This window comes from Nicotiana attenuata, unplaced genomic scaffold, assembly GCF_001879085.1.
Source record: "Nicotiana attenuata strain UT unplaced genomic scaffold, NIATTr2, whole genome shotgun sequence".
Lineage (NCBI taxonomy): Eukaryota > Viridiplantae > Streptophyta > Magnoliopsida > Solanales > Solanaceae > Nicotiana > Nicotiana attenuata.
The window spans coordinates 94742-109850 of record NW_017672893.1 but is presented as its reverse complement, the minus strand read 5'-3'; the positions used below and the strand labels follow the sequence as shown (position 1 = coordinate 109850).

General features: G+C 40.2%; 1 protein-coding gene across 1 annotated transcript; it reads left to right on the top strand.

The window, feature by feature from the left end:
- The first annotated feature begins 2049 nt into the window (after window positions 1–2049).
- Window positions 2050–5934, top strand: LOC109214845. The gene is made up of 6 exons (XM_019378800.1): window positions 2050–2468; window positions 2556–3261; window positions 3366–3764; window positions 4086–4256; window positions 5447–5607; window positions 5754–5934. The coding sequence occupies exons 1-6, from the start codon at window positions 2050–2052 to the stop codon at window positions 5932–5934; spliced, it is 2037 nt and encodes a 678-aa protein (XP_019234345.1).
- The last annotated feature ends 9175 nt before the right edge of the window (window positions 5935–15109 follow it).

Below are 15109 nucleotides of genomic sequence, written 5' to 3'. Positions count from 1 at the left end.
AATACCCCGACCCCCCCTAATGTGCCTTAGAATTTCGGCACTTTTGATACCAAGTACATAGACTTTAGTTCATCTTTCAATGCATTTGTAGTTAAATCTTATAAAGTTTTGGTGTTTTGTAGCGCATAAGACTTGACGACCCAAACACATGGAAAAGTAGTCAAAAGAGCCACAAAAGAGTAGGAATGTTGCAAGTATGCGATCGCAGAAGTACTATGCGGACCGTATAACCACCGCAAACTGAAGCATCTGTTCTGTCAAATGAAGAGAAGATTGTGCGATCCGTTATGCGGTCGCATAACACTTCTGCGAGCCGCATAATGACCGCACAGTTGCAATTGAAGAATTTGCGTAGCACTTCTGCGATGGAAAATGCGGCCGCATAACTGATATGCTCGCATAATGCAAATGCGATGGATTTTCGGGATCGAAGATCTACAAATCTGCGATGAAAATGATGATTATGCGGACCGCATACATGGTCTGCGACCATTATGCGGTCGTAGAAGGTGTCTGCAGGGGCATTTTTGTCCAATCTTGACTCCAACTTTTAGTCCACTATAAATAGCTTTCCTAGGGTTTTTATGGGGCATGAAGTCGGAAAAAGGGACTACATAAAGGCATTGATTACACCATTAATTTGGAAGCTTGTGAAGAGAGAATCTTGCACTTTTGTAAGCTTTATGACTCTATTTATTGCTTTGTTTTTGTATTTTAGTATGAGTAGCTAGTTTTAAATACTAAGGTTGTGGACCCTAAATGGTGTAATGTTAATGGGTGTTTAACATTGAATATATATATAATGGTTGGTTGATATTTATTCATTTATTGTGCTTTATTTATTGTTGGTGGTTGCAAACATTAACTTATTCCATTTTACTCTTGCTTTACTTGGAAAAGTGGGTTAGGGTTTGGTAGAAGTGAATATCAAGAAGTCAAGACTTTAAACCTTGTTTAATAGAATCGCTTAGGAATAAGTGGGTTCTACTTGGTATAAATTGGTTTTTCTCAATTGCAACTCTTTTATATTTGGGAAAATTATAAAGAGAAAATACTACCCAAGAATTGAAAAATATTGGGTAGTCATTTAGAAACCATTTGTATATCAAAGGACCTTCCTTTAGAAATATATCATTTTAACCCCGATAGCAATACATTTCATTGATGGGGACACAACCTTGGTTTCCTTAATAAAATTAATCACATTCTCATAACAAAATAGTTATCTTGTTATATATATCATTCTTTTGTTCAGCTAAAGGAATAGAATTACGGCTTAAGTCAAGTTTCACACTACTCAAATAACCTTTTCACACCTATTCCCTGTGGGATTTGACCCCAACCTGGTTGGGTTATTATATTTGACACCGACCGCCTTACACTATTGATTTAAAGTGTAATTTGAGCGTATCAAATTTTGGCGCCGCTGCCGGGGAATACGGTTTTGAAATTACTAATCAGTGTGTACTTTACTTTACGTCTTCATCTGTTCCATCACACTTTGCTTGCTTTGCTTGGTGTTGATAGGAAAACATGGCCGGGTATGACATAGAAGAGAATATTTTTGCGGACATAGATGAGTACATTGAGGATACAAATGCTATTGTACCTCCAAGAGTTGGTGCTGCCACTTTCAAGGTGGAACACAGTTTAATCCTAATGCTCAAAGCAGAGGGGATTTTCAGAAATTCCACCGATGATGATCCGACACATCTCAAAAACTTCTTGGGTGTGTTTGCGACGCACAAGCAGAACACCGTCTCAGATGATGCCCTAAGATTGAGGGTTTTCAAGTACTCACTGGCTGGAGAGGCAAGGAAATGGATCCAAAATTTACCACCAAATTCCATTTATTCTTGGCCTGAACTCGTCCGAGCTTTCCTAGCTAAATGATTCCCATAAAGCAAGAAGTCTGAGGTCCGGGATAAAATTTTCTTTTTCAAGCAATTACTAGGAGAACATCTACATGAGGCATGGGATATAGTCAAGCTATATTTGGTTAGGTCGCGGAATAATGGTTTTCCGGATTCTATCTTGGAGAAATTCTACATGGGCTTGGATGCTATGAATCAATCTATAGCCAAAAATGCAGCTGATGGATCTTTTACGGATAAAACATTTGCGAGGATCACACAAATCCTTGACAAAATGGCAAAACATAACCAAGCTTGGCACTCAGTGGACACAACGGGTGGAATTGCATATGGTACCCCTTCCTTGACCAACATGATTAAGGAGAACCAAGAAAGAGATCAAGTAATTGCCGGGCTTTCCACCAACGTCAATGTGTTGACAAAGATGTTCACTAAAAGCCAATCAAAAAAGGTGAATGTGGTGGAAGATGTTGAACCCACATCAAATGAGGATTACGAGGAAGGAAATTATGTCAACAACTCTCAAGGAGGTTATCAAAGGCAACCATATCAAGGTTCAGGACAACAAAACCAATGGAGGCCTAACCCGCAAGGGCAAGGCAACCAACAGTGGCGAAATGACCAAGGTAGTTCAAATCAAGGGAATTGGAGTAAAAACAACAAAAACTTTTCAAATCGAAGTTCAAACCCCTATGTTCCACTAAAGGGACAATATTCCAACTCTCCGCATTGGAAGGAATGTTCTTCAAGTGATTCCAAGTTGGAAAACATGCTTGAACGAGTATTGCAAAATCAAGATAGGTCTGATACTTCAATGAGGAATATGACCGAGCTTGCCGGTTCTCATACCGCATCTATTCAAAAGTTGGAGATGCAAATGAGATATCTCTCAAGAGAGCAGAATCAGAAGCAAAAGGGCACACTCCCAAGTGACACAATTGCAAACCCAAAAGGTAGTGGGAGCAGTCCAACTTCTCATTGTATGGCAATCACAACTCGGAGTGGGAAAATACTTAAGGGAGAAAATGAACAAGTGGTCGATGTGGAAGATTCTGAACAAGAAGTTGAGGCACAAGTTGAGGTGCCAGTTGTTGTTGAAGCTGAAAAAGTCCCAGAAGAGGTAAAAATTCAAGAAGTGAACCGAGAAGAGGTTAAGGAAAGGGTGAAAGAGGCACCAAAAACTCTAGCACCAATTCCTAGACCTCCTCCTCCTTTTCCCCAAAGACTTTCTAGGAAGGTTGATGATAGCAAACTCGAGAATTTCAATGACATTCTCAAGCAACTATCGGTAAATATTCCATTTGTGGAAGTATTTCAAGAGATGCCAGTTTTTGCTAAGTATTTGAAAGACTTTATCACCAAGAAGAAAAGCACCAAGAATGAAGTGGTGAATGTGACTCACCGGGTTAGTTCCATCATTGCAACAACCACCAGTCAAAAGAAAGAAGACCCAGGAGCTTTTACCATTCCATGCACTATTGGGTGCGCAAGTTTGCAAGAGCTCTTTGTGATAATAGGGCTAGCATCAATTTAATGCCTCTTGCTATTTACAAGCAAGAGGGGTTAGGTATGCCGAGGCCTACAAGCATGAGGTTGCAAATGGCCGATCGTTCAGTGAAGAGATCGGTGAGGATTGTTGATGATGTTCTTGTGAAAGTGGGAAAGTTCCTCCTCCCCACCGACTTTGTGATCCTTGATTGTGTGGTTGACAAAGTAATCCCTATCATCTTGGGGAGACCATTTCTTGCTACCGGAAAAGCACTTATGGATTCGGCACGAAATGAGATCAAGTTCCGAGTTAATGACGAAGAGGTTACCTTTCAAGCAAGTAAGGGTATGAAGTTGCCACATGCATATGAAAGCATCTCAGTCATTGATGTTGTTGATGAGGTAGAAGACGCAATTGAGATGAAGATGGAAGAACAATGCCTTGGTGAGGCGTTGGCGGCTATTTTGGTAAATTTTGATGGTGAAGATATGGAGGGGTACATGGAATCGGTGAATGCATTAGAAGGACTTGGGTCCTACACTTATGCACCAAAGAAACTTTCTCTTGACTTAGAGAATAGAGTCACTCCTCCCGCCAAGCCTTCAATAATTGAGCCGCCGTAACTTGAGCTCAAGCCACTTCCACCGCACTTGAAGTATAAATTTCTTGGCTCTAATGACACTCTACCATTATTCGTTTATTCTTTCTTGAATGATGTGTAGGTAGAACAATTGTTGAATGTTTTGATGGAGCACAGGCAAGCCATTGGGTGGACAATAGCGGACATCCGAGGAATTCCCGCCGGAATTTGTGAGCATAAGATAAAATTGGAGCAAGAGAGAAAACCAAGTGTGGAGCATCAAAGAAGGTTAAACCCTTCCATGCAAGAGGTGGTAAAGAAAGAAATCATCAAATGATTAGATGCCGAGGTGGTCTACCCCATTGCCGATAGTTCTTGGGTGAGTACGGTGCAATGTGTGCCAAAGAAAGGAGGCATGACCGTGATTCAAAACGACAAAAATGAGCTCATCCCAACGAGAACAGTGACCGTATGGAGAGTTTGCATGGATTACCAGAAGCTAAACAGTGCTACTTGCAAAGACCATTTCCCTATGCCTTTTATTGATCGAATGCTTGATCGGCTAGCGGGAAGGTCATTCTATTGCTTCTTGGATGGATATTCCGGCTATAACCAAATCAACATCGCCTTGGAAGATCAAGAGAAGAAAACATTCACATGCCCATATGGGACTTTGGCCTTTAGCCGTATGCTATTTGGGCTATGCAACACCCCAGCCACTCTCCAACTATGCATGATGTCAATCTTCTCGCACATGGTGGAAGAATAATTCTTAGAGGTGTTTATTGATGACTTCTCTATAATGGGTGATTCCTTTGAGCATTGTCTTGACAACCTTAGACAAGTGCTCAAAAGATGTGAAGAAACAAACCTTGTGCTAAACTGGGAGAAATGCCACTTCATGGTGGACGAGGGCATTGTTTTGAGCCACAAAATTTCAAAACAAGGCATAGAGGTTGACTGGGCAAAGATCGAAATCATTTCCAAGCTTCCTCCGCCCACTTCAGTAAAAGGCGTCCGAAGCTTGTTGGGGCACGCCGGCTTCTATAGGTGTTTTATCAAGGACTTCTCAAAAATTGCAAATCCTATGTGCAAGATCCTTGAAAAAGATGCAAAGTTTGTATTTGATGAGACGTGTCTAAAGGCTATTGAGGAATTGAAAGAAAAGCTCACCACGACACCTATTATTGTCACACCCGATTGGTCTCTTCCATTTGAACTCATGTGTTACGCTAGTGGTGTAGCTATTGGGGCGGTGCTTGGTCAACGACACAACATAATCCTTCACTCTGTCTACTATGAAAGCAAGACACTCAATGGCTCTTAAATGAATTACACGTTGACTGAGCAAGAACTTCTCGCCATTGTCTATGCTTTTGAAAAGTTTCGGGCTTATTTGTTGGGTTCCAAAGTTATAGTTTACACCGATCATGCTGCTCATCCTATCTTATGGCAAAGAAGGATGCCAAACCAAGATTGATTCGGTGGGTGCTTTTGTTGCAGGAGTTTGACTTCGAAGTCAAGGATCGGAAAGGGACAGAAAATCAAGTTGTGAATCACCTATCTAGGCTCGAAGAGGCAGGGAGACCAAAAGAAGACCTTGAAATCAATGATGCCTTTCCAGATGAGCACATATTGGCATTGTCTAGCACATTCGCTCCTTGGTATGCCGACATCGCCAACTTTTTGGTTAGTGATCTTGTTCCGATGGATTGGAGACTTATCAAAAGAAAAAGTTCTTGCGGGAATGTAGGAAATACTATTGGGAGGAACCCGTTTTGTTCTGAATTTGTGCCGACAACATCATTAGGCGGTGTGTTTTGGAAGATGAGGTAATGCCAATTCTCAAGGCATGCCATGATTCCCCAGTTGGGGTTCATCATGGAGGAAGCCGGACGGCTGCAAAGGTGCTTGAATGTGGCTACTATTGGCCAGCGATCTACCAAGACGCAAATCGAATGGTCAAGGCATGCGATCAATTTCAAAGATAAGGGTCAATATCTAAAAAACATGATATGCCTATGAATTTTGTAATGGTATTGATACCCAATTTTTCCCTGTATATTCTTATATGCAAATTATCTTTAAAATAGCATATATATGCATATATAAGTACGTCCCAGCATTTTACTATTCTTCCCATAATTTTTTAGGGTTTTTTAAACTAATTTATTTCCCTTTTCATCCATAAAAACCCAATAATATTTCCAAAATTATTATTTTGGTAATTCATTTATTAGAATTTTATATTTATGCTAAGATATAGCTGAGGTAATTTTTTGCATATTTTTACAAATTTATTTAGTATTTTTTAAGCTAAATTGCATATAATTGTAATATTAGCCCTTTTAAGATTCAATTGTGTTTTATATTCATAAAATTAAGTCCTGTATTTTTAAATTATTAATTATATATTATAAATCATTTTAGTGCTTCCAATTAGTTTTCAGAAATTTATATACTATTTTTATAAATTAAATGGGAAACAAAAAGGGCTATTTAACTTATAGCCAGATTTTGGCTTTCTAATTTAGCCTAAATTAAAACCCAATACCCCAACCCAATTAAACCAACCCAAGACCCAGGCCCAAACCTAAGTCTACCCGACCCAACCCGGATCAAATCTTGACCATTGATCAATTTTGATCAACGGTCTAGATCCGCCCTCACCTAATTAAGCCCAAACGACTCCCCCTCCCCAAACCCCTCTCATTCATCACTCAACCGACCCTCTCCTCTATCTCTCTATCTCTGTTTCTCTCTAGAACCTTCCCCCTCCCCCTCCGCTCCGATGAGTTTCATCCATCTTCTCCGGCCACCTCCTGGCCTGAGTCCATGGTGGTTTCACCACCCACCGGCCCTCTATTGCTCTTATGCACCTGTTCGTTGGGGTTTTATGGCCTGAACACGAAGAAGCTTCATTAGACCTGGTTCGATTCAAGTTTTATGGCCATCTCCGGCCTCGCTCCGGCAAGCCACGTCTGTTTTGAGCCTGGCCTCGCCTCCTCCTGGTTAGATCAACAATGATCCAAGTCTTTCTCACCAAACCCTAGCTTCTGTGGTTCTTATGTTTCTTTAGATGTGTTCTAGATCCTGTCGATGCCCCCTTTTTCTCGAGAAATCGGGTTTATGACATTTGGGAGGACAACTCGTTTCCTTTTGAGAATTGGGTTTGAATTGAAGAGTCGCCACCTAATGATTAAGTGCATTAAATCACTAAGAAGAATTTTGATTTAGAAAACCAGAGATTGGGTAAGGGCTCTAAATTATCCCGAGGGGAAGGTGTTAGGCACCCCTCGAGATCCACTAGTGTGGTTCCCGGCCATACTATAATTGTGACTTTAAGTGCAAACAATAAATAGACAAATAGGAGTTACAAATATGAGGGGGGAGGGGTTTTCACATAATTGTTGCAAGTAATTGCAGTTAAACGAAGTCAAAGAAACTGAAATTTGAGAAGAACCAGTTTTAAAAATTCTGAATAAACAAGTAAAAGAGGGGAATTTTCACATAATTGTTGCGAGTAATTGAAGTTAAAAGCAGTCAAAGAAGCTGGAATTTGAGAAAAAAAGGAGCAGTTTTGAAATAAAATAAACGAGTAAAGGGAGGAGGGTCCTAGGTTTATAAATAATATGGATCACCCCACATAACACCCGGTAACCGTTTATACACGTGGTGTTATCGCGTGGTCATCATGTCCATATCTACCCTTTCCCATCCCGTTAAGGTATTAAATGCGGAATGGTCTCGTTTTACTTATTGCATGCTATTACCCGCCCCAATCCTATCAGTCCCGAAGGTATTTGGGACTACTAATCCTAAAGGGAAGGGGTGTGAGGTATTATAGTTTCAAAGTACAAAATTCTAAGGCGACAATCAAAACACATATATAGCAAATTTGGGGAGAAGCACATAACAGATAGAAAGTCTCAAACAGACCTCCTTAAAACAAAGAGAAGCATATAGTTTAGCATGTCTTACACGTACTGATTAGGGTCTGATTAAACTTAAGAGTTGTGGTAGACTGATCTATTACATATTTCAGATAAGAAGCCCGAATCAGGCCTGCCTGCTGGTTGTAGTTAATAAAATCTGATTCAATTTATAAGTTTACCTTATGGCTTGCCTAAGTGTTAAACGAAAACCTATAGGCATGATATCTATTAGTTTCAGAAAAGAAGTATACTGATTTTAAGGGAAAGAAATTGTCAATTACAGGAATATAATTTTGCAGTCGATATTGTTGCTACTGATTTTAGACTCATAAGCGAATGGACGATTCAGATTTAGTTGATGGTTCCTATAGGCATGCTTTCTAGGCGTTACTGATTTAAAACATTTTTTTAATCGAAACAAGAGTGCAGAAGTCCTATAGGCATGGTATCTAAAATGCTGTTAGTTATTTAAACCTATAAACAGGTTTGCCTAGTGACTGATGCAGATGCAAAATTCAGGAAGTCCTATAGGCATATTATCTATATGATATGCAGCATTTCAGAAATGACCTATAGACATGGTCTCTGTAGAAATGCAGAAGTGCAGAAACCTATAGACATGGTCTCTATATGAGGTGCAAAAGTGCAGAAACCAATAGACATGATCTCTATATGAGATGCAGAAGTGAAAGCTGAAAACAGGATACATGAGTGTAGAAGTGTAAATATTCCTTATGAACATGATATCTACCCCTTTGCATGCATGGTTAGCCTTCCTTTTTTCACTAATCACCCTAGAAGTTTATTACAAAATTGTTACAGACCAAAATAAAATAAAGAAATTACATCATATAGAATAAAATTACAACCAAGGAGAGCCTGATTCAGGCTTCCTGCCTGAAGCATGAAGTAAACCAACTCCAAAGACCAAGATCCAAAGCCTTTCTCATTTAGGGTGTGTCAGAGTTCCCTAAGAGCCTTATGGACTCCGGACAGTGCTCACACCCAAATACATTGCAAGATTGAGTCATAGTGCAGTGTGGAAAGGCCAGCCCTCAAGTGTCCAAGTTTAGAGGGAACTCAAGGTCCCAAGGCATAGCTCACAGGAGGGAGGAAGAACTTAGAAACTAGGAGTGAGTGTAAGTGCATAGAAGGAATTCTGAAAAGGGGAAAAGGGGAGTGACAAAGACAGGCTAGTGGGCATACCTGGCAATAGGAAATGCTGGCACACCCCACCAGCCCGTTAGAACACATTGATTTGGTAGTTAGGATCCCTAAAGGGATCAGGTCAAAATATGAACAATAACTTGCATATTGTCATATTCTGAACTACAACTCAAAGCGCATAGAGGGAAGCAGGGGAGTAGGGATTCACAGCAGAAATAGATGAAAGGAAATTAACATGCTAGTTAACATTTAACTCCATATAGACAGTAAAGTAAACATGGATGTAAAGGCTGTAAGTAAAACACATTGGGGTGATGCTGAAACAAAAACTAGAACATACCAGTCTCAAGTAATCAAGCAAAAGAAAGCAGTAGTCTTCTAAAGCCAAAGTGCAGACAAGAAGCAAGAATACCCCAAGTATGAGTTTTATGAGATTGTATGTGTGAAATCTGAAGTGTAAAAATGTTGAATTAACCGTGTCTATTGTGTAGAAAGGGTCGTGCCTTTTATTGTGTAGAAAGCAAGCAGAAATAGGTAAGAAAATAGTTTGAAAATCAATTACATAAGGTTTCCCTTTAATTAAGGGCTTATGATTTCAAACGGGTAAAACTAATTAAGGAAAGAGATTAATCAAACACTTTTCAAAGTAGTACAAGAGGGGTAAATACATAGAGGTTTATTTAAGGACAAGGTCTTGACAGTACACGGTTGTACAATTTAAGGAAAGACAACCAATTAACGGCCAGTAAATCACAAGGTTTGAATTTGGTATGAATGAATCTAGTTAGAGAAGGGGGAGAAAGGTTTTACTTAAGGAAAATCAGTATCAATCAATCAGACCCTAAAAAAAAAGATTCTGAATCCATCATAAGTTGGAAAACCTTTTTGGAGAAAGTTTCATCACACATATAAAAGCATACAGACACGCTTAAACACGAAGAACTAGCATGCCAATCAGTAGAAGAGTCTAGCGTAGAATAAATTAAAAAAAAAGTTCAGAATTGTATGCAAACAAACAACTTCAAACTTTGTTCATAGACTCAGAAATTAGTCCGAAAGAGTCAAGGGTTCTCAAACAGAACCCTAGTTCAATCACATGATCAAACCTCGGCAGAACCCCCAAATTCTAGGGTTTCCACCTCGAGTCAAGTACAGAGATGAGGAAGCAACAGGCTCAGAGATTTCTTTTCAGAATCTCATGAGAAGACAAGCAAATACAACAGAAAATTCATAGCAAACAGAGTGAAGAAACTGACTCGAAGCATTAATGAGAGAACAAAATGGTAGTAGAAGAAACATATTTAAGAAAAACCTTTTAGAAGGGACTTAAGCAGGGTTCAATAGAAGAGAAAATAATAACACTTAAGAACACAATAGTGGAAATATGTTTAAAGAGGTCCTTTAGAAGAACTCAAGCAAAGTTCAGTAGAAGGCAAACAAACCAAAGAACTCAGTAGGAAATACATACAGTAGAAGAACACAAAAATACCAGAAAAGTATAGCAAAAGAACATATAGGTATCATAGTAGAAAAACAAAGCACAGAAGGACATGTATAGTAAAGGAAAACATAAGAACACAGTAGAAGCACATGCGAGACAAATACACACAAAGAAAGGAAAAGAAAAGTCGGAGAAACATTTTGAACCTTTCAGAAAACCCTAAATCAAAGAGAAGTGATTTTAAAAGTAATTTTTTGAAAGAAAAATTGGGGAAATCGTTTAGAAACCCAAGTAGAGCATAGATACGTGACAGATCTAAGAAAAATCGGAGAGAACCTCGAATAGTTAGGCTTTCAGAAGAACCCTAGAATAAGAAAGGCTTGGAAAAGGTCCGATCTGAGTCGGATATGGTCAGAGATAGGCTCATAGGACCAGGATACGCCGGAGCAAGGCTGGCGATGGCCGTGAAACTTCAAGCTGGCACAGGTCTGGATGAAGACCTTCGAGGTCTGGCCTCGATTCTTCAAATGTCGAGCACACAGGAGTAACAGGGGTTGAGTATAAGTTTACCATGGCCGGAGAAGCCATGGTTTTCGGTGGTTTTTGAGGTTGAAGGTGATGAGAGAGGCTAGGGTTTCGAGAGAGTTCGAGAGAGTTTGAGAGGAGAGGGATTTTAGTGGCGGCTGATAGAAGAGAATGAGGGGGATTATGGTAGTCTTTGGGGATTAAAAAGGCAAGGAATGATCGTGGCCGTTGATCAAAATGATCAACGACCTGGATTAGAAGAGAGGGCCGGGCGAGTTAAATTGGTTGGGTCGGAGGCGGGTTGGATTGAAATTGGGTTGGTCTGTTAAGGGTTTGAAATTGGGTCAATTAGGGGGATCAATTTGGGCCATAAAACGAAATGGGGCCATATTTTAAATAGCCAGTTTTTCCCTTTTAATTTATTAAAATAGTAAAAAGTGATTTCGAAAACAAATTAAAAGTACTGGATCAGTTAATAATATACAAATATTAATTATTGGAACCAATTTCATAATTATAAAATGCTGTTAATTCTGAAAATAGGCTAAAATTGCAATTATATGCAATTTGGCTTTTAAAATACCAAATAAATTTGTAAAAATGTAAAGAAATTACCCTAGCTACATTTTGGTATAAATATGAGAATAAAATAAGTTATTCACCAAAAATGATAATTTTGGGAATAATTATTGGTTTTTGTACTGTTAAAATGGGCAATAAATAGATTTAAAAATCCTTTAAAAATTAGGAAAAATACTAAAACACGTGGACACACTTATATATGCATATATATATATACTATTTTGAAATTATTTTGCATACAAAAATATACAGGGAAAAATTGGGTATCAACAGCTGCCCCTCTTTACCCGGGAAGGATGAAAGAGTTGTCGGGTAAAGACATGATGGCCAATTTTGACCGAACGAAATGGTTTGAAGAATTTGACCGTGCTCTGGTTCCTGAGCTGCCTTCATATCCCTGGTCTTAGAGGAATCAGGCCGTATGTAGTTCAAGATCCATTGGCGGAGTATGCCGATGGAGATTTTTCAAGAATGGATGTGATATTTAGGATGGTTAAAGTCTAATAGGGCTGCGGGAACCGGAGCGAGACCGCTCCTGCTGAGATGGCCGTTACTTGCCGGTTTACCTGCAAATAAACAATACAAGCATATACTCTGCATAAATTTAAACATGATGCAATTTCCCGTTGGACCATGAATGTTGTCTTTGGACGGTTAGGATGACGTCCTTAGACCATGATGTCCTAGGCCATGAAACGTATAATAAAGGATTCGCAGGCCATGAAATGATGCTCTCGGGCTATGAGAATGGTGCCTCCGAACTATGATTCCTTTGAATAATGATATGCAAGAGAGTAAAAGGGGTCCTCAGGCCATGGTATGGTGTTCTCGGGCTATGAAAATGGTGCCTCCGAACGATGACGCCTTTGGACAAATTGGCGATCTTTCAACCCATGAAATGCAATAAGTAGCGATCTTTCAGCCCATGCAAGAAGTAAATAAAGTGGCGATTTTTCAGCCGATGCAGATGGAAATAAAGGTGGCGATATTTCAGCCATGCAAAATGTAAGTACAATGGCGATCTTTCAGCCATGCAAAATGTAAGTAAAATGGCGATCTTTCAGCCGATGCACGATTTAAATGAAGTGGTGATTTTTCAGCCGATGTAGATGTAAATAAAGGTGGCGATATTTCAGCCATGCAAAATATAAGTACAATGGCGATCTTTCAGCCATGCAAAATGTAAGTAAAATGGCGATCTTTCAGCCGATGCAGGATTTAAATGAAGTGGCGATTTTTCAGCTGATGCAGATGGAAATAAAGGTGGCAATATTTCAGCCATGCAAAATATAAGTACAATGGCGATCTTTCAGCCATGCAGATGTAAATAAAGTGGCGATATTTCAGCCATGCAAAATATAAGTAAAATGGCGATCTTTCAGCCGATGCAGGATTTAAATAAAGTGGCGATTTTTCAGCCGATGCAGATGGAGACAGAGCTTAGTCTCGGAAAGCAGAACGGTAGCCTTATGCAATGCAGATGGAGACAGAGCTTAGTCTCGGAAGGTAGAATGGTAGCCTTATGCAATGCAGGAAATGCAGATGGAGGCAACCTCAGAAGGCAGAATGGTAGCCTTATGCAATGCAGATGGAGACAGAGCTTAGTCTCGGAAAGCAGAATGGTAGCCTTATGCAATGCAGGAAATGCAGATGGAGGTAGAGCTTAACCTCGGAAGGCAAAATGGTAGTCTTATGCAGTGCAAGAAATGCAGATGGAGACAGAGCTTAGTCTCGAAAGGCGGAATGGTAGCTTTATGCAAGAGATGAAAGATGAGTAGTAATAAAAACTCTTAGCTGGTAGCTGGTAGTTGATTATGATATTGCGAATGCTGGGGATATTGTGTGTGGATGGCGAACGCGAATAGGTGCGACGGTTCTGAGGGTTGTGTTCCTGAATAGTGTGAGCGTATAATATATGATTTGGTGACTTGGGTGCCTGCATCCAAAGAAAAATTGTGAGTTTTGTAAAGGGGAAAGGTTAGTTCGTGTCCCCGCTGACTTTGCTTGCCATGTTCGGCTCTGATCTGATGACACGGTATGTATCATAGGGGTAGCGTTGCTGAACTGAGCGATTTCGATAATAAATATGCATGAGTTTGTTAAAGATATGACATATGTATATATTAAAGAAATAGTTTTTTGATGAACCGACGACTGTGATGTGGTTCAGGACATTGCAACCTCTCTTGCTTTGGAATTTTGAGGGTCCTCCTCAAAATTCTGCCCCAGTTTAATGGGTTGATACTTCTGACGGCTGCTTGCGATGATCGGGTGAAGTTACTTCGGAATTTTGAGGGTCCTCCTCAAAATTCTGCCCCAGTTTCCAATGGCGGGGGGAAATGAAAATTTTATTGAATTGTGACCGAACCCATAAGGCTGCCTACGTATCCCCTCTTAAACAGGAATCAGGTCAGACGTAGTTCAAATTACATAAGGAAATCATAAATGGTTACACATAGTATTGCTTGACTGCGTCTGAGTTGATTGGTTTTGGCCAGACTTCTCCATCCATTTCTACAAGTATAAGGGCTCCTCCTGTCAGAACCCGATGAACCATGTATGGACCCTGCCAATTGGGAGAGAATTTCCCTTTGGCTTCATCTTGATGTGGAAAAATCTTCTTTAACACCAGCTGCCCCGGTGTGAACCGTCTTGGTTTGACTCTCTTGTTGAAAGCTCTGGACATTCTGTTCTGATAAAGCTGACCATGGCAAACTGCATTCATTCTCTTTCCATCTATAAGAGCCAACTGCTCGTAACGACTTTTTACCCACTCTGCATCGTCGAGCTCGGCTTCCTGTATGATTCTTAAGGAGGGAATTTCTACTTCGGCGGAGATGATGGCTTCTGTACCATAGACAAGCATGTAGGGGGTTGCCCCAGTTGATGTGCGGACTGTGGTGCGATACCCCAATAGAGCGAATGATAGCTTTTCGTGCCATTGCTTATGCTTCTCTATCATTTTCCTTAGTATCTTCTTGATATGCTTATTGGCGGCTTCTACAGCTCCGTTCATTTGGGGCCTGTAGGCTGTGGAATTTTCATGTCTGATCTTGAAGGTCTCACACATAGCTTTCATTAAGTCACTGTTGAGGTTGGAACCATTATCAGTGATGATCGACTCTGGAATCCCGAATCGGCAAACAATGCGATCGCGGACAAAATCCGCCACGACTTTCTTAGTCACTGCTTTGTAAGATGCTGCTTCAACCCATTTGGTAAAATAGTCAATTGCCGCGAGGATGAATCTGTGCCCATTGGAAGCGGCCGGCTCGATTGGACCAATAACATCCATTCCCCAAGCGGCGAAGGGCCATGGTGAGCTAGTTGCATTAAGCTCATTTGGAGGTACCTTTATCATATCTGCATATATCTGGCAGTGGTGGCATTTTCGGACGTACTGGATGCAGTCAGTCTCCATGGTCATCCAAAAGTAGCTAGCACGGAGTATCTTCTTGGCTAAAACAAAGCCGTTCATATGCGGACCACAGGTCCCGGCATGAATTTCCTCTAGCA